This window comes from Gasterosteus aculeatus, chromosome Y (genome assembly GCF_964276395.1).
Source record: "Gasterosteus aculeatus chromosome Y, fGasAcu3.hap1.1, whole genome shotgun sequence".
Taxonomy (NCBI): Eukaryota; Metazoa; Chordata; class Actinopteri; order Perciformes; family Gasterosteidae; genus Gasterosteus; species Gasterosteus aculeatus.
In genome coordinates, this window is record NC_135709.1 from 16345093 (window position 1) to 16373054 (window position 27962).

Here is a 27962-nt window from a genome sequence, read left to right on the forward strand (position 1 = left end):
TCAACGGTGCTTTCCTAAACCCATCCGTCTCCCACCTACAGTTGATTCTGAAGAACCATTGGAGTGAGAGGCCACAGTGAGTCAAGCACTAAACTCCACATAAATGCTATCAAAGCACATAAATACGTCAGCTAATATGTCATTTGAATCAGATGTCAGCATATCATGGATTTTTGCAATGTGTCCAACTCAGTTAAAAATGTATAATATGGGTCTTGACAAGTTCTGCTCAAATGGAACCACCAAGTGGGATTTTATGAAACAACATGGAATCTGAACAATGGCATATAATGAATATGCACTTCAGTTTGAATGGCGTTACCAGCATGCTGCATATACGGTCAGACAACTATATGGCAATCAAAAGCCATTATATCAATCCAATCAGCAGCAGTCGCTGAATATATCATTGTTCCTCCCGCAATTTTCTTTATTTCATCCAGAAGGCAATGGAAAAAATAATTATAGCAAGGTCCTCTAATCAGAGTAGGTTTCCAGATGTCAATCATTCAGCAATTCGATCAGGCCTGAAACTAGAAGATTACTTCTTAATAGTGACATATGGCAGAAGTATGCAAATGTCGGTTAGCGACATCCATGTTGTGTTTCAGAGCAGCGCAAACAGACTGAAAGAGGGGAGGAGGGATTTTGAAGCTGTCAGGAAAGATAATAAAATAACTTTATGTCAATCAGTGCCTTACTATGTAAAGGAGGATTACAGAAGCCTGACACATTAGTGGGGATTAGACCAAATTTGCTTGTGAATTCAGGCCAAAGAATGGAGTTTTAAATTTCTACTACTTTTATCTCGCTAGCCATCGAAGCCCAGTTATGTTATCCGTCTCCCTGCAGCACGGCGCTGGCCACCGGTTAACGGAGCCGTGTCTCACACTGTAACAATGGTGTGACAGGCAAGAATAGCTGCAATATAGGTGATAAGTGTTGAAATCAAACTGCTGATTGATGATTGGTTTGCAACATTTCTTTGAAATTAAAAGTCAAAAGAATTGTCCTCTTCTTGGTGTAAACAATGACTCCCAAAGTGCACGACTTTGTTAAATAAAAACAACGATGAGCTTTATTTTTTATCAATCAATAATAAATATGTATGTATTTTCTATAGAGCTCAATGGATGTAAAATGTAAAAACCAACCAAATAAGACCAATCATTGTGAGATGTAAATTTTTACGCATTGTCTATTTCATTCCGATTATGGAAAGTTGGTTTCTTATTTGGTAAGTTGTGGTTTTTCCACATCCCTCCCTTAAGGACACTTTGCAGTACTAGTAGCCAAAACATACATCCGGATGGCACATGTGTTTTAAACGCTATGAACACATGCTCGTTTGGGACTTGAAAAAAAAGTTGACAAATAGACCCCTCAATGTTTTATATTATGTAAACAAACATTTGTGAGGTTTGACTGCTGCCACGCAGCTACAATAAGAAGGTATTGTAAAAAAGCACAATCAAGAACACATCAGTATCACCAAATAGGGATGAAATTAAATAATCATACCAAAGCAAAGCAAACGTATCATTATCCACATAGTATAAACTGTTTAAACATGTTTTTTTTTTAATCAAAGACAATCAGTGAAAACTACAATATAACATCATATTTGCATCAAACATCAAAGAAAGCTAAAAATGAACAAAATGTTCACATGTCTGACTCCCTCCATCCTCTTGCATTCCTTCCAAACTTGTAAACAAGTCTGCGTCCGTCCACTCGCTCCAGGATCTCTCTTTTGTAGTAATATCTGAAAGAGGTGAACAGACAAATTCACAAGGAATTCATTGCAGATCATATAGTATGTGTGTTTTGCAAATGTTATACAAAAATCCAGTGTGAATCTGGTGCCATTCCGCAGCTTTCAATTGATCAACAGATCTAATAAAAAAAACTGAAACCAACAATGTATATTTTTCCATTGTTGTTCAATGCAAAAAACACAAATGGGTCACAGAATTGTAACCTTATTATGTCTACTCAATCAAGTATCAAATGAACGTATAAAAACAGAGTAAGATTTGGCTTAATTCTTTTTTGATTCAAGGTCGTCATGAAATGAGTTATATGTAATTGTGTTATTTGACTTTTTCTCTTCTACGCATAATACATTTCCTCACAAAACATAAAAATTTCCTTTGCATTCAATCACGTGATATCAAAAGAAAGTAAACAAAGTTAGATTGGTTGTTGTTCCTTTACAACTTTTGTTATCAGAGAACAATCGCTTTGGTGATTGCATCATGCTTGCAAAATCTTCTGCACGACCGTAAATAGAAAATCAGCTTTGTGGTCACAGTGACGATACCTGTGGGCACATTTTGAGGTTCCCGTTGGTTTGCACCACATTGAAATTAAGATCATTAGATTAGCTCATTTGAATGTAAAGCTGTGATTTAGCAGATTTTCTGAGAAGCTCATTTCAGTTAATTTAGGAGGAGGGTGAAAACATGAAGCAAATCCAAAATGTGTCTATTCTACGGTAAGTAATCAACAAACGGAAATGTGTTTTAAAATGGTCGAGCTCCGTTAGTTATCCTCTTAATACAGCAAGTGCATTATAAGCTGCGTATGTCCATTTAATTAGGAACAATGCAGTGAAATGAGATTTCTCAAACTATTGGTATAAATAAAGCCCTTGTGTCCATAAAGGATGTTGATTTTATTGCATGGGTTCGAATTTAATCCCAATTCCAACACTCACGCTCTGTTTTTTATTTTTATTTGTACTACTACTTGTGCAACAGCTGCACGTTTACCTCATTGCCCGGCTTAGTTTCTCATAGGTCATGCTGATGTTATTCTTCTTCTTGCCCCATAACTGTGCCACCGCATCGGACTTAAGGAAGCGGAAAACCCCCTCCGCCCGATCCTCCCATTTGATGAGGCCCGAGTTCCATTCCGGGTTCAGCAGAATGTCCCTGATGAACTCCCACAAGTGGATCCCCCTCGGGTCTGTTGGCAAAGGAAGCAGGTTCAATGGGAAATAATATAACATGTACAAATACAAAACATGTGTTTGAATAACTCACTGTGTTTTTTGACCTGACGACTTAAAGACCGTTTAATATCTGAGAAAAAGAATAAAAAATACTGTTGAATCTTCAATCTATTTTGTTTATTCAGTTTTTTTCATTTGTAAAACGTATTTTTGGGGTTCCATTGAATACCTTGTTGTATTGTATAACTTGTGCATTCCTCACCGGGGCTGGAAGGGGTGAGGGATGCGATGGGGGCAATGGGGGGAAGGGAGGGACTGTACAAGTCTAAAAGAGAAAAAATGGATTTCGTTCATTTGTTACGTAATTCACTCTAAAAGAAGCACGAGACAAAACAAGGCAGCCGGCTGATATTTTTACATTACCTGCAGGTGGATAGCTGACCTCAGAAAACGAACAGGAGAAGTCTACTGTAAAGGGCACAAAGACAATGGGAAAGGGATAATGAAGAGATCACATCTAAGTAAACGGGTGAAGTCTTGACACGCCTGTCTGTGCCAACACCTTAGTCTTTATCGTCTGGAAAAACAAGTTGTTTAATTAACTCTTACGTTCTGGTTTGAGCTCCAGGTGCCCTAATTCCACGTGGCACTGGCCTGCAGAGATGGGAAAGAAGTAAGTACGATATTTATCAGGTCAAATCAAGTCATTAGCGATTATTTAGCTCTACAATAACGTCTTTAGGCCACTATAATGTGACACTGTCAAGTAGTCAGGAAATATTCTGCAGATTTAGCACAAACAAATATTGTGTTGCTTTATGATTTATATAAATATATATATATATATATAAACGCAGATACCTAAAACCTCACGGTTCTGTATTTTCAAGGCAAACAAGCGGCAAAATGTACTCGAAAGCGCACGTCAAACACCTGTCCTTCATGTGAGCAGAGTGGACTGTATGTTTTCTTTTTAACAAGGAGGATCTCTCCATCCAGTCTCCATGTTCATTACTACTGAAACGTTTCATGTATAAAATGTAGCATCACGCACCAGGAAACTGAGCTGAACTTTTGTCTCTCGGCTCGCAGCAACAACAACAGCAGCATTGTGCTCCAGTTTTGTTCACCTCAAATGTCACCACGACCTGGAGTTTAAACCTGTTTTGCCTGGTCTTCTGCCTTTTGTGTTTCAAAATGCCATTAACAGTAGACATCAGGTCAATTACAATCCACTGCCGTCACTCACAACATATTATTAACCTTGAATGTTATTATTGTTTTAATTCCCTCTCGGCCACATTTCTCACAAAGTAGCTCCAGTTAAAAACACAAAAGGGGGGAAGCTTCGGGCCCGTGAACGCCTCAAACTCTAATTAAAAAAAACAGCTTGTGTCTCCAGCTTCAAACCCCCCTGTGCGCTTTTGTTAGGAGACCTACTCCAACCAGCGCCAACAACAAATCCATCATCTGCCTCGCTTTAATCACTCGCAGCGTGACCCCTGACTGGCTCCTTCAGCAAGACTCAACTCGAGTCACCCGGCTCCTCTCTTACTGCAACTAATTGTCCTCCCCCCCCATCAGACTCTCTGGGACGCACCGCTCCACTTGAGCTCCGTGATGCTGTGGAAGAGGACGGGTCCCGCGCTGTCCGCAGCGTGAATGAAGTCCTGGTAGCTCAGGCCGCACAGCTGATGGCCGTCCATGTCGAAGTTCTGGAAGGGGACGCTGGAGGCATCGATCTGGTTGATGTCCATGACCTGCTGCAGCCACTCCCACACCTGGAACTTGCTCCAGAGCTGGGGCTGGGGGTCGCGAGGCCACAGGCGGTTCGAGTAGCCGGACATCCACGTGGCAACTGGAGACGGACGTCAGGGGTTACGTTTGAAAGCAATTGAAGAAAAGCACCTCACGAGCATCAGCGAATTTAACTTTGATGAGCTGAATTCCTTGTTAATAATTGATTGAATTGAAGATTTTATGCCGTTGAGGCTTAGAAGAGGCCTAAGGAAGAGCGTGTGAGTGGCGCTCAGCGGCCTCACCATCAGGGTAGGAGTTGGTGGGGCTCCAGGAAGACGTCAGTGGGCTCTCCAGGGTGGTGAATGGAGATATGCTCATGTTGTAGCCGCGACACTCAGATATACCATGGCCCAGAGGGCTGAGGCCGCACGGGAGAGATTTACTGTAGAAAGGAATTCGAAACATTAGAGAAGTGATTCACCAGCACAAAAGCCGAGTCATAACTGACACACCGTTTACATTCAATCATCCTTTTTATGCTTAGACAATAAACTTTTCCAACTTCTGAACAAACATTTTGAGTTTTGATAAGTCAACTTTACGTCTTTTAAACTGGACGAGAATTCTATTGGATCAGAATAAGAGCAATAACCTTTCTTTTGGTGTAAATGTTATTGAGCTCTAGTCATACATCTGTCACTGGTTAACACCCATTTCATTTGGCAATACAAAATGTGTAATTACTTCCTAGCGACCCACACCTGTTCTCTGGAAGAAGGTTGCCATATCTTTATCACCACGTTATAAATAAAATTACGCCAAGCCCCATTACACATTTTAATTCTAGATACTACTCTGCCAGCCTAACAAATGAGACATAGAGGCAAGCGACTTAAAGTTTCGCGCTTTCATTCTTACAACTACCAAATGTCAACAGCCCTGAGAGAGAATAAGATTTTCCAAGGAAGTATGTGACACATGCTAACATCCAACGGCAGACCAGCTCCTCGTGGAAAACCTGCTAAACAAAACACTTGCTGCTGTGCATCAACCCCGTCTACACTGACATGCAGGTATCGTATCAACCAGGCAGCAAGTATGTAACGTAGAATTTGTTTAGAAAAGAGACAAACACACAGTTAAGGTTATGGATCAGTAACCCTTTAGCTGAGCCGTGGTGAAAAATCCCTCCAGTGCATGTATAATGGGATTGACGTCAGGAGATAAACAGAGCTTATCAACATGACTGTAGGTTTCATTTTGGTTATTGTTGCCTTATCACAGCATTGGACGCAACTGCATGTCCATTTATAATTGAATCTCTTCATTTATTTTTATTTTACCTGTCAACTAAAACTTAAATGAAAACTGAGGTTGATGCCAATATCGAATGACAAATGCAGTCTTTCTGCAACAACATTAGCCGGAGCAGAAGAGAAGAGAAGAAGGGTTGACCCTGTAAAATTGCACTAAATATTTAGATTTCAGGAGAATTTATTGAGGTTAATGCATTGTTTTACATTTCATTACACCAAACGTATACTGTATTTGTTACATGCTGGATAAATATTTAAGTGAGACGATACCAGAGTTAATAAACCACTCACCATCTCGCTACAACATAAGACACAAGTGAGATAAGAAGTTTAAACCCACGGGGATAAAAGAAACTAATCCAAACAATATTTGAGGATTCAACAGATATATTTGAAGAATTTAGTTTGACTTATTGTGAAAATCGCTGCTAGTTGCCCGGCGCCAATATGGCAACTTACCAGAGGAATAGAAGGGGTCTGATCCGGCCTGATAAAGCTCCACTTTCACAACGGCTGACTTGAAATCAATGCTTATTTCTGGAGTTCCAGTAATCTAAAGGACTAGTGTTCACAGTGGGACGAAGTGAGTCTTTTGCTTTCCAGTTCTTTCATTACCAGATGAAAGGTTGCAGACAAACTAGGTGCTGCCCCGCAGTGTTTTTTTTATACTCCCAACTTCCTTATTCTGCACCAATTGGCTACCTGGCCTGGGTCATAGCAAGCAGGTATTTGCATAATGCACACCTACGCACACACACACACACACACACACACACACACACACACACCTCACACAACTTTTATATCTTCCTGGCACTGTTCCCTCCTACCTCACAAACTCAAGTAGAGACGCAATCCTCAAAGGACCCGTGAGGGTGCACCAACAAAGGCATGGATCCAGACACACACTGGATGACAAAGGAAAACGTTCTGTTGCTTTAAGTATTTTTTTGAGTTGCTTAAAATAGTGTTTAACCGTCAGAGAGAAAATTTCCCCTGCACCACATTTGTTTTACTTATTTCGTCATGATAAATTATGTGCTGACAACCTTCTGTAAAATGCCCGGGGAGAATTCTTTCACTACAAAAGCAGTTGTTGGAAGACAGTGACGTCTGTGTACTTGACAAGGGCGCAGATGTGAAATGCATCTGTCGGGGGTTACCGGTTTAAAAGTGTCTCTAATTAGTTATCTACCACAAGGATTTCTTTCAGTTAGCAAGTCAACTTCACTGTTGAGTTCACACATAGCGTCTGTTTGAGGAATGATTATTTTTGAAGTTCAGTTTAGTTTTTACTGAGAGCGCTATGGCGGTCCTCACCTGGTCACAATAACACTACATGAAGTGTGTGTAAAATGGAAGGTGATATGTATGTGTGTGCATTTCCCTGTGTCACATTTTTGTGACAAGTTTGTGCTGCCTTAAAAAGAGAACATCCCAAAAAAACAGGACATGTGTTAAAGAGCTAAGTCAATGCCACGACTGTTCAACTGTCCAAAAGATAAAATCATGTTTCCATTCAAATCCGCCTTTGCACACTGCACAGCTTCACTAGTAAACAAAGGAAACGTGAAGGTCGTATTTTTTTGCCCTTCAAATTCCTCAAAACATGTTTGCCCAGTTTTTTTAGTTTTCCAGTTTGCACCTCTCAAAATGCAGATTACATCTCTCAAATTCAACACCGTGTAGATTACATAAACCGGATCTATGGAGCAGCGAATGTGTCATAAAAAAATGTATTTAACTTTGTGACCTGGTAACTGCTGCCCTGCACGCTGATAATGATCAGACGGAGTTAAAGCGACTGAAGTGACTTTGAGCAGCATTAAACTGCATAATAGACACAAGCGGGGATACGACTGTTAGAAAGTATGTCAAATTTCTCCCAGAACTGCAGTTGAGTTATTTACCTCGTGGACGCCAGATTGCCAGACTCCTAATGCCAAAACGTAGCACCCCTGATCTCACCTGCTCCTACCTGCAACGGCTACAGGACAAGTTGCCTCGAGCGCTACCCGCAGCCCGTCTGCTGCCTATTTGCAACACAGGTGCTCATTCCTTCCTTCTTTGCAGCAGTTTGCCATCGGCTTTTTAAAGGGCAAATTGCCCCCAGGGTGTAATTTGGAGCCTAAACCAAGCTCGGTGCCTTCCTGTGAATGGCTGACCAGAGTTTATTGCAGTAAGATTAATACGGCCATCAGCAGCGAACTGTAGTCGCACATTTCTCATTATAGCCCGAGTTTTGCCCGTTTTGCAACTTTCTTTTTGTTTTGTTTTTTAGTCACACTTCTCTTTTGAAGTGAGACACGTCGCAAGGAGAGTTTAGTATTTAGCTCATTTCATGGATCTATTTTTCTGCTTGTTTCAGGGCGGATGAGGGTCGACGGGGTCGGAGACGTCCACTGGTGGAACGGCAAAAGGGAGAAAGAGGGTGGGAGAGATCAAGTATGTCATATTTGTGAGTCCGCCCACCAACATTGTGAGAGGCAGTGAAAACATCCTCCCAGACACAAGAAAATGTCAGAAAAACAAATGTAACCGTTATAGAAAGTGCCATCTATTTTTAAATAAAGAGTCAAGTAGAGGCTGACACCAGCCTGTAATAGTTCATTTCTGATCCATTGATAAAGAGGCTAATAACTGGCTTCGTGGTTCTTAAAATATAAATGCTTTTTCTTTGAGGATGCAGTCAAAACGCTCCCTTTGACAGACAAGACAGAAAGAGGGTACAGTTTGTATGCTCTAATGAACAGGAACTTATTAGTGGGAGTTGTCAATCACTTTCACACTTGCCTCCTGTCTTTCATTATCTGCTTATCACGCCGGTTAGTGTCATCTTTAATACTTCACATTTTGATTAGCATATTATCCGAGGGGAAAGACGGAAAAATTGTCTTATTAGTGTCAATTACTGTTACAAATGACAATTTCAATCCCTGAATTGTGATTTCATGTCCCTTACTTGTCAAAGAGCAATGACTGTGTAATTACAGTATGAAAAGTGAACGATTGCCAATTCTCTTTCTGGTTCTTTTGAACTCCACAATGTCTATTTGCTTGTCATCTGACTGACTGTATTAATCGGTCTGCACGGAGAACAGAGATTGTGAACGTCCTGCAAAGGAGCAGCGGCTCCACTCCGAGCTCCTCGCGAATGGCTGAGCTTCTCACCCTATCCCTAAGGGAGACGCCAGCCACTCTCCCGAGGAAACCCATTTCGGCCGCCTGTACCCGTGTTCTAGTTCTTTCGGTCATGACCCATCCTTCACGACCATAGGTCAGGGTAGGAACGAAGATTGACCAGTAGATCGAGAGCTTTGCCTCCCGGCTCAGCTCTCTTTTCGTCACAACGGTGCGGTACAGCGAGTGCAATACCGCCCCCGCTGCTCCGATTCTCCAGCCAAACTCACACTCCATCTTCCCCTCACTCGTGAACAAGACCCAGAGGTCCTTGAACTCCTTCACTTGGGGTAAGGACACATTCCCTACCTGGAGTAGGCCATCCATCGGTTTCCTGCTGAGAACCATGGCCTCAGATTTAGAGGTGCTAATCCTCATCCCGACCGCTTCACACTCGACTGCGAAACGCTCCAGTGAGAGTTGGAGGTCACAGACGGAAGATGCAATCAGGACCACATCATCTGCAAAAAGCAGCGATGAGATCCGCAGCCCCCCGAACTGTAGACCCTCCTCCCCCCGACTACGCCTCGATATCCTGTCCATGAATACCACAAACAAGATTGGTGACAAGGCGCAGCCTGGGGAAGGCCAACCCCCACTGGAAACGCCTTCGACTTTCTACCGAGCACCCGAACACAGCTCTCGCTTTGGGCCTACAAGGATTGGATGGCCCCAAGCAAGGACCCCCTTACCCCGTGTTCCCGCAGCACCTCCCACAGTTTCTGTCGGGGGACCCGGTCATACGCCTTCTCCAAGTCCACAAAACACATGTAGACTGGATGAGCATACTCCCAAGCCCCCTCCATGATCCTGGAAAGAGTGAAGAGCTGGTCCGATGTTCCATGTCCAGGACGAAAACCGCATTGTTCCTCTTCAATCCTTGGTTCGACTATCGGCCGAACCCACCTTTCCAGCACCTTAGTGTAGACTTTACCCGGGAGGCTGAGTAGTGTGATACCCCTGTAATTGGCACACACTCTCTGGTCCCCCTTTTTGAAGAGGGGTACCACCACCCCGGTCTGCCACTCTTTTGGCACTGTCCCAGACTTCCACGCAATGTTGAAGAGGCGTGTCATCCAAGACAACCCCCCAACACCCATTTCTTTTAGCATCTCTGGACGGATCTCATCAATCCCCAGGGCTTTGCCACTGCGGAGTTGTTTGACTACCTCAGTGACGTCCACCAGGCCAATTGACGATGATCCCTCCTCCGCCTCCAGCTCCGCCTCCACCACAGAGGGCGTAGTAGTTGGAACATTTTCTGTTCATTAAATGTGAAGACAGCAGGCTTAGTTTATATCTTTTCCCCTGCACAGCGCCGCCCCAACTAGACCACCCGCGCCTGATGGGGTAGAGTGTGGGTCTCAACTCTGCCCATAGGGGACACTGTCGTCCCACTGTACTGCTGGGGATCTGTGAAAGCAAGGTCATGTGATGGGGGAAATACAAGAAATGTGCAATGAGAATGTCTAGGCGATGAAATGTGCCCCTTGACTATGATGCTAATGCGTGGCGCTGCCTATACAGGTCACAATAACCCATACGTGTTGTCTCTCTACCCAACTCTTGAGGTAAAAAAGGACAGAGGCGTAAGAAGGGCAGATTAGCGAGGAAGAGGAAAAAAAGAAGAAAGAATGAGGGTCATGCAGGAGCGGTTTGTTGTGACACAGGTGCACCGTGGCAGCCCTTTGTGTGTCTGTCAGAGATGTGGCACCAATGCAGTCCAGTTTCTCTGCATCATTGACTGGTTTTCTCCCGGATGCATGACACAACAATGACACATTCTGTCTTTTTGAAGATAAACTGAGAAAATCACACGGACTGTAACCTCCAGCAAGAATGTACAGTGTCGCATCACCGGAATGGATGGAAGAATCCAAGCCCTCTAAGTTGAAACATTTAATTATTAAAGTGGCGAAACATTACATTTGTCATGAAAAACCTGCAGATAATTAACACTTGACTGTTCCGAGCAGCTCAATGGAGCGGAGCTATCAACAGTATCTGATTGTTTTGGTTTTTCTATTTCCAATCATTACTGTCTTGGTTCCTTCTCGCCAATCTCATCTGGCAAATATGCAGGCAGAAAAAAAACAAGTTTGAATAGCCAGTGATTTCAACAAAGAGTTGTTCAAGAGCAAAACGGAGTTAGAAGAAGAGTGAATATTGGATTGTTCATCAGGTTGTCACACAGTCAGCTTTACAGATGTGTAATAATCAACTTCTTATTTATAATGATTACAAAACAGAACATTGTCTGTCTATTAAATGTGAAGACAGAAGGCTTAGTTTAGGTCAGCAGAAAGACTGCAAACAAGAGAAACAGCTACCCTCATTCTGAAGAAAGGTGTAAAATCCCACTAGCAGCTACAGAGCTACCAAAAATATTGACCTTGCTATGTAGATCTTGTTGTTTTCGAATCAATGTAATAATCAAACAACAGCACGTATTGTTTGTTTGTGCCGCTCTATTTATTTACCCAATGCAGCAAGGATTCTAGAAAGTCAGTGCTTGGTCTAACATGGAAGTGGCATCAATCTTCATGCATACCGTCCCAGTGAGCACCGCTCGGGATTTCAACCTTGATTTGCAATTGAAAGCTGGATGGTTTTCGGTGTAAACAGCTCAGACCAATTGTTGCCGTCCCTTCAGCCGTCTAAAATGCATTGTATAACGTATAAAGTCTCACAAAACACAAATGTATTGTAAAATGACATGGCAGATTTTTTAAAGGCAATTTTGTTGTGCACATATTTTTCCAAATTCCTCCTGCGCCGGTTGGCAAAATGTGATCTACTGTACATAAGATGCGATTTGAACGCATTTAATGTTTCAAATAGAACATACTAAATATGAAACTATATAGACTGTGCTGCCAACAAGATGCTCCCCGGACATGATAGCGGGACAGCGAATGGTTTCCTATCCTACCGACAACGCCACTTGGGATAGGCCCAAGACCTTTTAAAGCACACAGATTCGTTCTACGAACGGCGGAGACCAAACTGTGCACTTAACAGCATTTAACAGTGCAGAAAGTTACATACAAGGTTACATGTAGCAGCAGACTAAGTTGCAGTTAGCAGCAGTTAGCAGCAGCCAAAGCAGCAGGCAAAGCAGCAGTCAAAGCAGCAGGCAAAGCAGCAGTCAAAGCAGCAGGCAAAGCAGCAGTCAAAGCAGGCAAAGTTGCAGTCAAAGCAGGCAAAGCAGCAGTGGCCCCAATCAACTGAGTGCTGTCACATCAATCACCACCTGTGGATTTCGGCCAGCTGATGAGCATTCCCTGTCAATGAACATAAAGTTAGCATTGCCAAGCTACATGTCAAAGCTTTTTGGAAGCTAGTTTTAAAGTCGCGTACCTGTTTCTCAGGTCAAACCTGCACAGGGAGAGGGAGGGAGAGAAAGACCCACATGGCAGGAAGACATCTACCTGTGACCACAATAACGTTAGCCACATGATATTGTTCGGTCTAACACGGAGAGGGAGAACACTTACCACCGGTTGAGAGGACCAAAGAGCAAAAAGGAGCACGGTGCACGGAGCACTCTGTCGCCACTCTGCGCAGACAGACACCTGACCCGGAAATGATGCATCAGTGGGGCGCGAGAAGGGGGGCAGCCTTTATATACTACCGCCGCCCTAGTGGTCGGCAGGCGCAGTTAACTGTAGCAGGACAATCCTATTTCCATACTGCTACATTCTACCCCCCAGTTCTTGCATCGACGCCCCCAGACGATGGACAAATCAATGCACGCGCTATGAATTAGCCCCAAGGTCGAAAACATGCAGAGACTGAATTAGACACGACAGAGGGAGGATTAGCAACAGACACTTATCCCACTGGCAGTGGAAGATGGCACTGAAGTCACGCAAGAACACCAACTGACCCTCACCCAGTGGCAGGTCCTTAACATGTCTATCATGGGTTTGCTTCCTGCGGTCGGCCGCATGTTGCAAGCGTTCCCTTGCACCTTCAAATGCCACCCGTAGTCAAGCCTGATGCTCCAGAACCCACTCATGGACTGTTCCACCAACTGGACTCTCAGCTCTACCCAACAAGAAATCCACCGGAAGCCTAGGGTCCTGACCAAACATTAGGAAAAAGGGGGATTCTCCAGTAGCCTGATGGGGTGTGGTGTTATAACAGTATAACACCTGGGGCAAGCATGCATTCCAGTCCCGCTTGCGAGACACAGGCAGTGTGCGCAGCAAGTTGTGGAGGGTTCGGTTGAACCGCTCACACTGATCATTCCCAGCTGGATGGTATGGGGTAGTGCGGGTTTTTACAACACCGTACAAACCACAAAGCTGTTGAATGAGGGAACTTTCGAAGTTACGGCCCTGGTCAGAATGCAATCGGGCAGGGACACCGAACTTGTAAAACCACTCTGCCACCAAAACCTTAGCCACCGTAAGGGCGTGTTGATCTCGGGTGGGTATGGCTATTGTATACTTACTGAAGACATCTGTCATCACCAAGACATTTTCCACCCCATTCTGGGCAGGCTCTAAAGCAGTGTAGTCTATGGCAAGGACTTCGTTAGGGACACTGACACCACTGGACCACATCCGAAGACATGCCAGGCCAATAACACCGAGACCGGAGGAGCGCCAGTGTCCGCTCTACTCCCTGATGACCATGTTCTTGGTGGACTTGGGTCAAAACCTCACTTTTCAGTGTACCAGGGAGCAACAGCTGAATCACAGCCTCCGCACCATCGGAGCAGAACATCTGGCGATAAAGGATTCCATCCTTCTCGACCAGACGGCCCCACTGTCGAAGGAGAGACAGCGTGGGCCGGGACAACCGTGCCCTTTCTTCAGGACTGGGACGCCGCTTTGGGTCCCAAAATTCCAACAGCTACTGGATAACAGGATCAGCCCGCTGAAAGGCACACATCTCAGAAGGGGTGTGTTGTGGCAATGCTACAATGGCAGCTTGGGTCACCTCTATCGGTCTCGACCCCAAGGCTTGCTGCAAAGGCTGAGGTATTGCAGTACCAGGGAGCATCACTTGGGTATCCTGAGGACCTGGGGGATGCTGACGGGAGAGGGCATCAGCATTTTTGTTACTCATCCCAGATCGATACTTCAATTCGAAGTCGAATGAGGCAAGCTGGGCTGCCCATCGCTGCTCAGTAGCAGCCAATTTAGCAGAGGACAGTTGACTAAGGGGATTGTTGTCAGTATAAACCACACACTTATTGCCCAACAAGTACTCCCTAAATTTATTGGTCATGGCCCACTTGAGGGCCAAAAACTCAAGCTTCATGGAGCTGTAGTTCAACATGTTTCTTTCCGTGGGCCTCAAGCCTCGACTAGCGTAGGCTATCGGTCTTACCTTTCCCGATTGCTCTTCGGGAGAGCACAGCTCCCAAACCGCAATGACTCGCGTCAACCTCCAGAATGAAGGGGAGGGAAAAATCTGCATAAGCCAGCACCGGTGCAGTGGTGAGCTTAGCTTTCAGTGCTTGGAAGCTCCGTTGACAGTCGTCAGTCCAACACCTGATGAACCCACGCTCAGACCTCTTACCATTCTTAGCATGGCCGACCTCAACCACAACCTTGTGCAAGGGGGCTGCTAGCTCAGCAAAGCCCTCCACAAAACGCCGGTAATAACTGCCGAAACTAAGAAAAGACTGCAGCTCCGAGGCGGTAGTGGGAATCGGCCAATTGGCTACCACTTCAATTTTCCTCGGATTGGTAGAGACACCCTCGCCAGAAATCACATGGCCCTAGTAAAGGACCTCCTTCTGAAAGAATGAACATTTACTTAGCTTGGCCTTGAGGCCCTCGGTTTGAAGTCGGCTTAGCACTACTTCTAACCGCTCCAAGTGCTGTTCCACTGTTGAAGAAAACACGACGATATCATCAAGGTACAACAACAGAGACTGGCACTGCCGATCCCCAAATATACGCTGCATTAGTCTCTGAAAAGTACTGGTACAGAGCCCAAAAGGCATCCGGTTCCATTCAAATAGACCAAATGGCGTACAAAAAGCAGTCTTTGCCCGAACTGATTCGGCAACTGGTACTTGGTTATAACCACTGGCCAGGTCCAGGGTAGAGAACCAGCAGGCACCAGATAGCGCATCCAGGGACTCTTCTATGCTTGGTAGAGGAAAGGCATCTTTCCTGGTTCTACTATTTAGCTGTCTGTAGTCAACGCACATGCGCAGACTACCATCCTTTTTCTTCACCAACACGATGGGGGAGGCATAGGGGCTGCTGCTCTCCCGGATGACCTCTGATGAGAGCAGCTGATTAATGTGCTCCTTTACCACTTCATAATACGAAGGTGGAATACGCCTATAGCGTTGCCTGACCGGTGTGTCATCAACCAATGGGATGTCGTGGGAGATGAGGTCAGTACAACCCAAATCCCCATCGTGAGCCGAAAAGACAGAAGCGTACTGCCCAAGTAGAGACCTCACCTGACTCTGCTGATCAGCGGGCAAGAACGACAGGTCCATCTCTCCCATCTGCTGTGGTACAGTAGGGGAAACTGTATGAGAGGACATGGTCGCCCTATCCGACGGCACCTCAGTTACTCCTGCAGGAAGGCTGATGACATTGACGGGGCCCAGGGTGCCAATAACTGTGCGGGGGTGCAGCACAGCCTCAACAGAGCCGACATCAACCACTGGTATGTAGGCTGTGCCCCCAACTACTTGAACCAGGGCAGGAGAAGCAAGCAAGCCACTCGGCAACCCAGACTCCCAAGGGCTCAAACAACACTGTGGAGGCAGAGAATTGTTCAGAGCACGTGGCTGCAACGATCTTCATGACTCCACCAGGAATCCGCCAAACCCTTTTACCCCTGACTTTTACTCTTCCTGGACTATCCTGAGGAACCTCCGCATAATAACACTGCTGCAGTGCTCGCACAATCTGCCCCGGAGCCTCAGAAACACAGGGCTGAGAAAACAAGGTTAGGCCATGCTGCCCAAAGAGCTCTTGGTAGCATTTACGGATGACATTCATGCCCAGAATACCAGGCACTTGAGCCGGAACACCACCAGGGGGATCTCTCACAACCAGAACTCCAGAGTGGGGCATCACTTTGCCACAAAGCTGTACCTCTAGCTCCAAGTAGCCGATATAGGGGATTGCCAGACCGTTAGCAGCTCTCAGCTGTAGCCAATGACACGATCGAAGGCGATCCTGACCCCAAGGCTCAAAATGCTGGTGGAAAAAGCTCTCAGAAATAGTAGACACTATAGAACCGGTATCCACCAAACAAGGAACCTTTACTCCACCTATGTCTACAACTACATGGGGACACGACGCAATCAGCTCAGAAACCTCTGAGCTACTTGGGGCAACTTGTGAGCCAGTATCGACCCCTCCCAAACTGTGGCTCTGCAGTTCGGTGGGTACTAGTTTTCCGACCCGGATGAGAAACTGCCCACCCGAATTAGACTGTGGCTGTGAGTGAGGAACGTGCGCTCGACACTCCCTGGCAAAATGGCCGGGCTGATTGCAGCGCCTGCATATCAGCGGACCGGTACGAGGTGGATGTCTGTGCTGGTGAGAGACCTGCAGCAGAATAATACTTTCAGTAAGCTTATTAAGCTGCTCCTGCTGACGCTGCAGCATCTCCCTCATCTCTGACACAGGGGGTGGGGGGGGGGGGACAACACCCTTTGGGTTACCTTGGACACCATACTGGACACCAAGCACTGAGGGGACGGAATGACTGCGGCCCCTCACACCGCCAGGCAGACCTTCAAGCTCCCACTGAATTGCCTCTGCTCTGACAGCAAGCAGGGTGTGATTGTGCTGTCTACGCACTAACTGCTTCAACTCGCGACGCAGGGAACTGTCCAGCACATGCTCAACAAATTGGTCTCGCAAAAGGGCTTCTGCATTTGGCACACCAGTAGCTGCACGCTGTTTCACCTTCTCCATGAGGCCCATCAAAGTGAGGGAGAATTCCTGAAGAGTCTCTCCCTCTTGCTGTTTTCATGAGAAGAAAGCCTCCTGCAAAGCAACATAAGACTCTGCACACCCGTACAGCTTCTGTAAAATGGCCAATACCCTACCGGGGTCCTCTCTCTCCGCGCTAGAACAATACTTTAGCTCCTCCCTAGCCTCACCTCACAAGTGGTCAAACAGGAAAAACGCCCGGTCAGACTGGGATAACCGCCGGGACCTCATACACGCCTCGATTTCCTCTCTCCACTCACTCAACCCCATACCTGTTCTTCCCCTAAAAACAGGACACTTCCGATCACGAGGTACAAACACCAGCCTCTCTGATACAGGGACGCTGGACGTGAAAGGGGCAGTAGGTGGCACAACAGAGGTAGACGGTAAGTCACAAGAGCCAGCCTGTTCCTGTTGTAGCCGCTCATTGTCAGCCTTTAACTGAGTTAACTAAGTCCTCCTCCATAGCTACAGTCAAAACCCAAAAACTGTCACCCACGTCGGACCTGCTCTACCAGACCTCACCAGACTGGCATGAGGATCCACTGGAAACCACTGCTGCTTTGTCCCCTTAAACTCTCCCAAATGCCTACAAGACAGACATTAGTGCACCAACAAACAAAAAAACTAAAAACACCCCGGGAACACACGTCCTTGCCGTTAGGAGAGTGAATCCTGCCAGCAACGCCAAGTGTGGCGTTATGGTTTCCTATCCTACCGACAACGCCACTTGGGATAGGAAAGTTGCAGTCAAAGCAGGCAAAGCAGCAGTGGCCCCAATCAACTGAGTGCTGTCACATCAATCACCACCTGTGGATTTCGGCCAGCTGATGAGCATTCCCTGTCAATGAACATAAAGTTAGCATTGCCAAGCTACACGTCAAAGCTTTTTGGAAGCTAGTTTTAAAGTCACGTACCTGTTTCCCAGGTCAAACCTGCACAGGGAGAGGGAGGGAGAGAAAGACCCACACGGCAGGAAGACATCTACCTGTGACCACAATAACATTAGCCACAGAATATTGTTCGGTCTAACATGGAGAGGGAGAACACTTACCACCGGTTGAGAGGACCAAAGAGCAAACGGAGCACGGTGCACGGAGCACTCTGTCGCCACTCTGCGCAGACAGACACCTGACCCGGAAATGATGCATCAGTGGGGCGCGAGAAGGGGGGCAGCCTTTATATACTACCGCCGCCCTTGTGGTCGGCAGGCGCACTTAACTGTAGTACGACAATCCTATTTCCATACTGCTACACAGCTAAATTTGGAAAGATCAGGTGTTGACCTATAATATCACACGAGTACAAGCTCTGAAGGTTGAAGGCATACTGTCATGTTTGCAGGGGGCGGATATTCTAGCCTAGTGAATTAGCTCCAGTGCCTTGAGAGCTGTCAACCTTTCCCTGAAATGACTAAATATCCCTTGCTGTGCGCATATGATTCTGGTGGTATGATAATTCAGGGAAGCCGCATGTTGCGGGGCAGATTAATCAAGTTTGACCCTCTCCTGCTGCGTCAAAGCTGCTGTAGTCTAGGATCATTTTGCGGCTAGTTTGGCTGCTTTTTGCATTATGAACAAAGGGATTTCAAAAGCAGTGGGTTCCAATGAGAATGAGGTACTGTGTAAGATCCATAGAAAAATGATAATACTATAATGTAAGAGATATGACAACATAATAACCAACTAACTAACTAATAGGCTCCCGCCGAAAGCTTCCCTCAAGACTTCTAGTGTCACTAAACAATTGACTCTATTTCTACCACAAGACTGGACCTGCTCACGATAACACACCATGCTCAGTCCTCACACTCGAATCAATTCACGAAAAAGAGGCTGACCCGAATTTTTTTCAGGTTTTACAAGCATGTACATCCATACGGGACATGGATGTAGTTTACATATAATAAGTGTGGTTACGTCCATAATAACTAACTCTGTTTCCAATTTCTTCAGTTTCCTGCCATAGTAAGTTGATGTTGACTGTTTAGCCTAAATGTCTAACATGTTTTATTCAGCGATTAATATTATATATCTTCGTACTGTTCTGCAGCTGAGATCAAATGAAAATTAAATGGACCCGGAAAGTAAGTAGTATTAATTCTGTAAATTAAGGTTAAAGGAAAATAATCAATGCAGTGGTTAATATGGGACTTGTGTTGTTTCCGCCATAAACTGCAGCCCCTTTCTAAGACAACACTTCTGTTGTCCGACACAATAAACTTTGAAAAGTTGATCTCTGAACCCAGCAATTTACCCAAAGAAGATGTTCTATACAGCTCATCATTTTAAAATATCATTTATTTATTTTATTTGTTCAATGCATTTACCCAACCCATGTATGACTTCCTTCCGCCGGCATCAAATATGTTTCAGCCTCAATTGATAACTGCTACTTCTAAACCAGATGAGTCTCTTCTCTGTGTTCCTGACTAGTGGACTACTATGGGCCGTCTAATGCGCCATGAAGCTCGGATGATGCATCAATGTGCTGATTTATTCCGGCAACTATTAAGAAAGAGAAATTGGCACAAATAACATAATCACCTCCACAGGGAGGTGATGAGATGATTCAGCACTATCTGAGAAAGAGAGAAAGGTGTAGACGGGGATACCTGAAAACGCTGAATCAGCTGCCGCAATGGGAGAAATGGAAGAAGGCAAATTCAACATTCAGCTATTATGTATCTAGAACTTAAATGAAGATGCCCACAGACTAACAGGTGCCATTTCAAACAGTTTGACCTACCATCAGCCCATTTATTTAATAGTATTTATTAATTTATTCTCTATTTAGTATTTTAGTTATGTAGTTGATACAATATATATATATATATATCATTTATATTAAAATAATTAAAAAAAACATTATCATACAGGGATAGTTTTTCGTCCTTAACTGCAAACACTGCCACGAGGAGCAATGCAATTAAAGTGACCATCTCCTCATCAGTTTACATCGTGCTGACCTGTTCCCCTACAGATGCAACCAACAACGGAGCGAGAGACAGAAAGTGATGAGGGGAGGGATAAAATTAAGTGTTGTTCCAGGACACAACACATCAGATTTGTAAAAGTAAGAGTAATGTCTAAGCCCTCCGGCAGGCCATTGCTATGCCTTTCCCTTTTCCCTTTTCAACGTCTATCCCTCTCCACCGCTCCCTTTCTCTCTGTCTCTATTGTGACGTTAATAGGTTCTCAGCGGGGGAAATCTGGAATGTATTTGGAAAGCTTTTCGGAACAACTTTGACAGTCTAAAAGGGGCACGCTTTACCACTTGCAGAGGTAACAGACTACCGGAAAGGGGGAAGTGAGAAATGGAAAAACAAATGCAAGTAAGCGTCGCATAAGCAATGTAAGGCGAGAAGAGCAGCATTTGGGCTAGAACTCCTGAAGCTGAATGTGTAACCAATAAATTGCAAGCATTGTGACAGTGAGGCTGCTGAGTGCTGCTGATCATGTCACATGCTTTTTTCGTTTGAGCTGAAGGAGCGAGACAATGATCACCAGTTTGTCAGTTTTGTGACGCATGCCTCAGTGACTATTAGCTGAAAGGAGAGGTTCAGTATGTGATCGCACAATCTCCTGTATAGACATTCAAACAATCTCTCCTGCACTGTGATTATTACCTTTCACCATATTGTTGGAATAGAGAATATTCATAGCATTTGAGATATAGATGTAGCTTTATATAGATATGTTACTCTCTTGCCAACATGTCGATCAATGGGAAGTAAAAAATACTTGAGTAGAAAAAATTGAAGGAAACTAGCCTATGGATTCTTGAGGGTATGTATCTAAATTTTGAGGTCTGCAAAGACATTCAGAATTGTAACCAAAATCCCCCGCTGTTGGCTCAAGGTCTTAATCAATAATGCTGGCATTGATTTGATGCACAATATCAGCAGAAGTCAGCATTCAAAAAATGAATTACAGCCCATGTGGAAGAGGGAGGGGATGTAATGTTCACCATCAAGGCCCTCACGCTCACTTCCTTTCAGACCCCGTCTTCTTTAAAAGCTAAAAAGTCTTAGTTATTATTGGAGCTAATAAGAGTCGAATGAGAAAAGCGCTGAGGTGAGACAGCAGAAATTACCTCCCTCCTCAGCCCGCCTGTTCTCTTTCACTGAGCCTCTGTCCACATGTTCCCTGATAGAGCTGCAGAGATAAAGATGGAGGAAGAGGAGGGTGGTGCGGATGCAACTAGAGCTTTGACTATTGCCCCGAAGGGTGAAACGACTCTTTAATACAAAGCGGTACAATGAAAATAAATGAATGCTGAAGGGAGATTCACACTTAATATATGTTTTTCCCTCTTTCATGCAGGCAGTGACAGTAGTTAGACATGATAACATTTACAGTGGATTTAATCCTCAGTTAGGCTTGAGTTTGGTCATTTGGTCGTTGTTTCCGTCTGTGCAGAGCTGCCAATGGATCATGGCTTCCACCTGGTGAGGCTTGGATGTCCAGAGAAGGATTGCAGGTGGGAAATAATTTATCCTTTGGCAGATCTCCTAAATTGAGGTTTGGTGCCAGCCAGAGCATGCAACCGCCTGCATGCCTCACATGTAAGATTTCCCCTTTATCGCATCCATCATAACCAGCAATTAATAACTTCCTCATTCCTTCCGCTGCTGTCTTCCCTCTCAGCAGAGGGTCTCTGATGCTCAGAAAACACTAAGTAAGTGAAACAAAACTTGTAACTCATGTGAGGAGTCAGAAAGTGACTCAGTAGCATTATTTGAGTTGTTTATTTAGTAGTTTGGTAATCGGCGAGCACATACCGGTGTCTGTTTGCCATATTTGAGAGAGATAAGTACACACAACCACCCACACATCCGTGCTTACACAAACAAACATTAGCCTGCGATACACGCGCGAGTAAACTATCAGCTCCTCAGTATCTGTCACTTCACCTCGCCTCACCTCATGATCACCAGTTTAACAAAGCACTGACAGCCCTGACTGCCTGTTCTCATTGTCCCTGCTGGCAGCCCACTTCTCTCGCTGTCCCTTTGCATTATCTCTTTACACATTGTCTTCCCAGCCTGCGGATGTTGGAGCGGCCTTAAAAGGTTCATTAGGATTTATTTTGGTTCACTTTGTGGTCTGTCTGCGGAGTGTTATGGTGACTTCACGGCGGAGGGGGGGGGGTTGACCCTGCGGGTCAAACGCTCTAGCAGCCCATAAACAAGAGACAAGGCCCGCAGATGACAACCTGCCACTGCTGTGGCTCCGTCATCTGCAGATCACCAAGCCCGTTAAATGGGTGTCTGGGGTGTCATCGTCTCTGAGGGCAGCCTTTTAGGGAGGTGTATAATAAAAAACAAGACTATAAACCTGAATGTAACTGCCACAGCCCGGCCTGTGGCGCATGCTGCAACTATTGAGCAGCGGCAAAATGCAGACCGAGTCAGTGGTGAGAGAGAGTGGATGAGAGAGAAGGAATGAAATATGGGCTTTATGGCATTAGGAGATGATGGCCATAAATCAGCATTAATGCCAGACAGTATACAACCACCTCCGTCCCAGCCGCCTCATATAGTCACAAGAATATGATGTCATAACGATCGGAGAGGTTTGTTTCCCTTTTGATACAGTTGGTAAGTCTTCTGGTTTGGAGAATGTAACATTGACTTTGGTCTGTTCCTAATCTTTGACAGTGTTTTCAATTGTATTCACAAAATACATTCCGTAACCTTTTTTTTGGATGGAAACAGGTGGAAGAAAATATGCTCCCCTGGGGGAGAAAATAGTCTGCAGGCCTTCACAAATTGCACATGCATTCACAATTACTCTTCACCCCAAAATTGACAGGCATATATTATGAGAGCTTCATCATAGTGTGAGGACTACGGTTTGACGTCTTCTATAAGTGGGGGGGAGGGTAGCTGAAAGAATATGCATCTGAAGGTTTGTTAATGACCTCGACAAAAACATTGCTGCTTGATCTTACTTACTTACACACCTCCACCTCCTCCACCCAGCATCACACAAACACTCATACAGTAGTGAATAATACATCTCAAGCCACATGCAACAGACTTCTTGTAAATCATTGCAAGTGTACATTTATATGAAATGTTACACTGGTTGGCCGGCGTTTGGCCCCTGTTTACTTGCACTTCAGTGTGACCCCAATCACATTAAGTAAAATGCTGATTCAAACTACACACTTTTAATAGTCCATAAACAATGGAACTAATAAACCAGATTGAGTGTAACATTTCAAAGGAAAATATTTTCCTCATCATATTTTCATGTGATTACAGCAACATGTTTCTGTTGTCTCATTAATTAATTATGATCATCATTAGTTGTTTATTTGAGTTTAATAAATATTAATATTGGTAAGTATGTTTTATTTCTGCAGCTTATGAAAATTTATTTTTAAGGCTGTTATTTTATTATATTCCACAGTGCACAATCAGGGCTGTAGTGGAGGGTAAACGCACGTAAACGCCGTTTACGCACCTCTAGAATTTGGAAATAGCGTTTACGCACCCATAAATAGCGTTTACGCAACTCTAAGTGGCGTTTACGCACCTCAAAGTTCCCTGCGCCTTGTATTCTTCTGTTGGAATAATCCGAAATAAACTTGGTGTAATTTTAGTAGTCGTTGCGGGCGGAACGACCAACGGGGGGGGGGGGGGGGGGGGTAGTAGTCGCGCGCTCTGTGTTCGCCGGTCGTGCACGGTAAAAGAAAAACGCCTGGTGACGCGTAGATTAGAAAACAAGTCAGTTCTCAATGTGAAAAAAAAACATGCTGTAGGCTATTTATGATGACGTAGGTAGTACATGAGTGTTCCTTTAACTTATGTTGTCAGTGTAATTGACAGGCTGCTTAACTGGTTAACTCTTAAATCAACATATTTTTTCAGGCAGTGAGAGGACAGGCAATGATGCAGAGAGCACAGGGAGAGGAGAAACACCAGGTCCAATAGAGAGAGGAGAAGCACAGAGGAGCCATGGCACCTCTGATTAAGAACTATCTACATACGGAGTCTCCTTTTTACAGTAGTGCCCAGAGGGCCTCCTTGTCCTCCACGTCAGGTCCTGCCTTGTGTGTTCTGGGGTTCATGGCTCCTCTGTGCTTCTCTCTCTATTCGACCTGGTGTTTCTCCTCTCCCTGTGCTCTCTGCATCATTGCCTGTCCTATCACTGCCTGAAAAAATATGTTGAATTTAAGAGTTATGGGGCAGAGAACACCAGTTAAGCAGCCTGTATAAGTTATACATAAGTTGAAGGCACACTCATGTACTACCTATGTCATCATAAATAGCCTATACGGCATGTTTTTTTTCCCATTGAGAACTGACTTGTTTTGTAATCTACGCGTCACCAGGCGTTACCGTGCACGACCAGCGAACACAGAGCGCGTGACTATTACCCCCCTCCGGCGGACCTTCTCGACCGGTCCGCGAAATATTGTCTGACATGAAACCGGTCCATGAGGTAAAAAAGGTTGGGGACCACTTGGCTGATCCACAACGTGTATGTGTTTACACACCTCCTGGATGCTGATTGGTGTCGCTACTGCAGCGGCAAGGCACTGATTGGATGTGTTTTTCTCACCTTATTTTTACCGATGTGCTAATGTAGCATTACCTGGTCAACACTTTCGTTGCACTTTTCCTTTGTCCTTCTTTACCACACTTCTTTGTTACACCTTAACTATCACTCTCAGTGCAGACACCTCATTCCTCCATCCAGTGTCCCCAAACATGCCCCTGACCTTGACCGGCAACGTCGCCACTCAGTGTCTTTCATTTCCCAAATCATTCGTGCAACACCCATGTATGGCAACTACACACCATTAGTGGTCTCCACTCAACACGTGCACTTCACAAGCCTGGCAGGGAACTCCACAGGGAGCTGAGTACTCTCGATGTGTGTGTGTGTGTGTGTGTGTGTGTGTGTTTTCTTTCCCTGTAAATCCCTTGAGAAAAAGCATTCACTATCTAAGAGCACAACACTGAGGGCTGGTCACACCTCATTAATCAACCAGGATTCTTTGTTTTTTCGCTGCCATACACCTGTATCCTTTGTCACAAATCCATCAACACTTAAGGAAGATATGAGGACTGGTCTGTCTGGTGTCTCTGTTCACAAACACACACAATGTGGTGAAACAAGGTCAAATAAGCCTGATTTAACCACAGCTTCCACCTCTCCGTCCTTCCCCGCATTCTCCTTGTCACCACAGTATAGGTCAGCCCAGGTTTATAATTGGGTCCAGGGTGGCTCATGAAGCACATAGATAATGGGACACACACGTTCAACCCCGCATTCACCTGTCATGCGTTCTCGCTCTTCAAGGCTACATACTTTCTATTTGTATGTGTCCCTTAAATCCATTAACACAGTGTTATCCTCGCCGGTCCAACCACCTATTATTAGCTGTAACAAATGCTAAAATGAACTTTGAACTTGTCACGACTGACAGCCTGGTTCAAGGCCGCTACGCAAAGCTGTTCATGCATCTTACATCTTGGTCTATCTCTGCGTCTGGTGCACAGTCCTCTATTCCTGCCTGTGCCAAAGTAATAAGGCCGTAAACAACGGGAGCTGCCTGAAGGAGAGACTGAAAGTGTGCGTGTGAGCATTCACCTTCAGGTGAGGTGGCACTTCATGCAACCCAATGTGGTTTCAGTGTTTGTGATTTCCTGCGCATTCCCTCTTCCACGTGTTTTCCGCTTGTGTGACTGAATTATTAACTTGACAAATGACAGCCATTTTGCACAAGGCCTTCCACTCAACATCGATTAAATATAAACAATGATCATGTGTGAGTATATGTGTTTTAGCTTGGAAGAGGGAGGAAGAGATTGTACTTGATAGGAAGGGGGAGGTGGGGTTATAGAGCTAGACGCACTTGGTATGCAGGGAAGGGACAGGCAGGACTGTTCTCACAGAATTGTTCCATCATCATCTTCTCAGAGATATTCTTTTTTGAAGGGCTTTCTGTTGTTGTTCTTGTTTGCTGCGGTGTGTATCTTTGTGTGCCTGTGAGAGAGAGAGGCAAAGAAAGAGCGCCCAAGTGGCAGGAAAGAGGGAGAACAAAGTAACAATGCAATGCAGAGATTATACGAGTGCAAATTTGAGTTTTTTAAGAGAGAAGAAGAGAGGAAATTGCAACAGTGAGCATGCACACCACAGTGTATGACAACACGTTGTTTGTGTGTGCGTGTCTGCTCCTGTTCATGCCTTCACTAGTCCACGTTCACCTGGGAGGAGGAAAACTGAGAATGAGATCAAAGGCAAATAACTTTATTGGCGGTCTCCATAATTCAGCAGCTATACCAGGGGTCATAGTGTTTCCTTTGAGGTTGAGCTGCAGGGATGAATCTTTAATGCCGTCCTGCCCGAGAATAATGGATGGCACAGGGCAGCTACTACCCACTGCAAGCACTGGGAGAGTTTGGGAATGAATGGGGGCAGAGGGGAGAATATATGGAGGGCATGTATGGACAATGGACAGAGAGTGGACCAAAAGAAGGTATGTGAATAAAGAGGTTGTACTTCGGGTTTGTGTTTAGTCTAGTAAATGCATGGGCTCTTGATATGTGCATATCTTGGATGCATGTATGGATACACTCTTCTTTTCATGTCTGCACTGCATAACTTATTCCAATGCGCCGCTGCACGTATGTGGGCCGAATTACACCGGATGACAGTCTTTTCACAGCTTTTCGTAGCTCCGCGTTGTCCTCAGGGCAGGAGAATGATTGAGCTGCACAAGCCTTCCCACTGTGGCCCAATAAGCCCCCTCCCCCCGCCCCCCCGTCCACCTGCCTGCCCTGCACTGCACCTGGATTGGAACGCCAATCGCACACCGTCTCTTCAGGCCCCTCCGGGGGGTTAATGAACAGATCTGCCACACAGCAGTTGTGAATTTATGTCAAAGTAGAGTGTCTGTTTCACGTCTTTGTCTCAGAGAAGGATCCCTGTTATGTTGCTGCTTCCTGACTGGCATTAGGACAGTTGATCTCTAAATGCAGCCTCCTTTGTAATTTGTCCGTGTCCCCACGTTGCAAGTCTAAAAATAATCCTAAACAGCCATCTGTAGAAACAGGGCAAGGTTATGTAAATGTTGTGTTGCGCATATTATACCTTCCATGTGCGCTTCTCTGTACCCATAAACAGGTCACCCTCAAAGTACCCCATGTTTATATCCCTAACAAATGAGCTTTAGTCCTTCTGATGTTTAGAGTGCTGTCAGAGTGGTGTCATGCCAACGTGATCTCCAAAACCTGTTTCTAAAAATGTATACGAAAATCTTGAACATACAAATTCGTAACAATACATACGAACTGGCGGTGGTTAACCACGCCCCTTGAGTGAACAACATGGCGGACCATGTCGGATTCTTGAGTGAACGTCTCTCCGCCGTGTTGGATTTTTGAGGGGCTTAGGGTTAGTATTCTATTCTTACAAGTTAACATTGATTTCTCGTTAAAAATGCAATCATAACACGTTTATTTTACATCGTTAGACTTCACAAAGTGTGTTTACGGGGTGCAGGTCCCCATTCACTTTGAATAGGGTGACGTCATCAGATGCAGTCCGTATTTATTTCGTATGTATCACTACGAATTTGTATGTTCAAGATTTTCGTATACATTTTTACGAACAGGTTTTGGAGATCAGGCTAGTCATGCACTGCACTAACATGCTAACGTACTGCATATCTGTGCCTTAGGGTAAAAGGAAAAAAAGCTTGAATAGCGAGAGTTAGTACTTTCCTCTCGCTGAACTAGTTTGTAGGTATGTATATTGCATTAAATCATTTCCGCAAAGTGCAGCGTATTTACTAAAAGTAATGTATTAAAAGCGCAAT

At 44.9% G+C, this 27962-nt stretch overlaps 1 protein-coding gene across 6 annotated transcripts; it reads right to left on the minus strand.

Annotated features, from left to right (window-relative positions):
* Positions 1-1051: 1051 nt before the first annotated feature.
* On the minus strand, positions 1052-18111 carry LOC120812269 (ETS homologous factor-like). 6 transcript variants are annotated; one of them, XM_078097996.1, is made up of 9 exons: positions 18041-18111; positions 4999-5138; positions 4557-4814; positions 3566-3610; positions 3380-3424; positions 3186-3281; positions 3048-3086; positions 2775-2970; positions 1052-1765 (listed from the first exon to the last, which is right to left on the minus strand). In XM_078097996.1, the coding sequence occupies exons 2-9, from the start codon at positions 5072-5074 to the stop codon at positions 1666-1668; spliced, it is 855 nt and encodes a 284-aa protein (XP_077954122.1). In that variant the 5' UTR covers positions 5075-5138; positions 18041-18111; the 3' UTR covers positions 1052-1665. The 6 variants fall into 6 exon arrangements, with proteins under 6 accessions (XP_077954122.1, XP_077954121.1, XP_077954120.1 ...); XM_078097995.1 differs by lacking the exon at positions 18041-18111 and adding an exon at positions 12690-12903 and having other exon boundaries at positions 3219-3281; XM_078097994.1 differs by lacking the exon at positions 18041-18111 and adding an exon at positions 12690-12902.
* Between the last annotated feature and the right edge of the window lie 9851 nt (positions 18112-27962).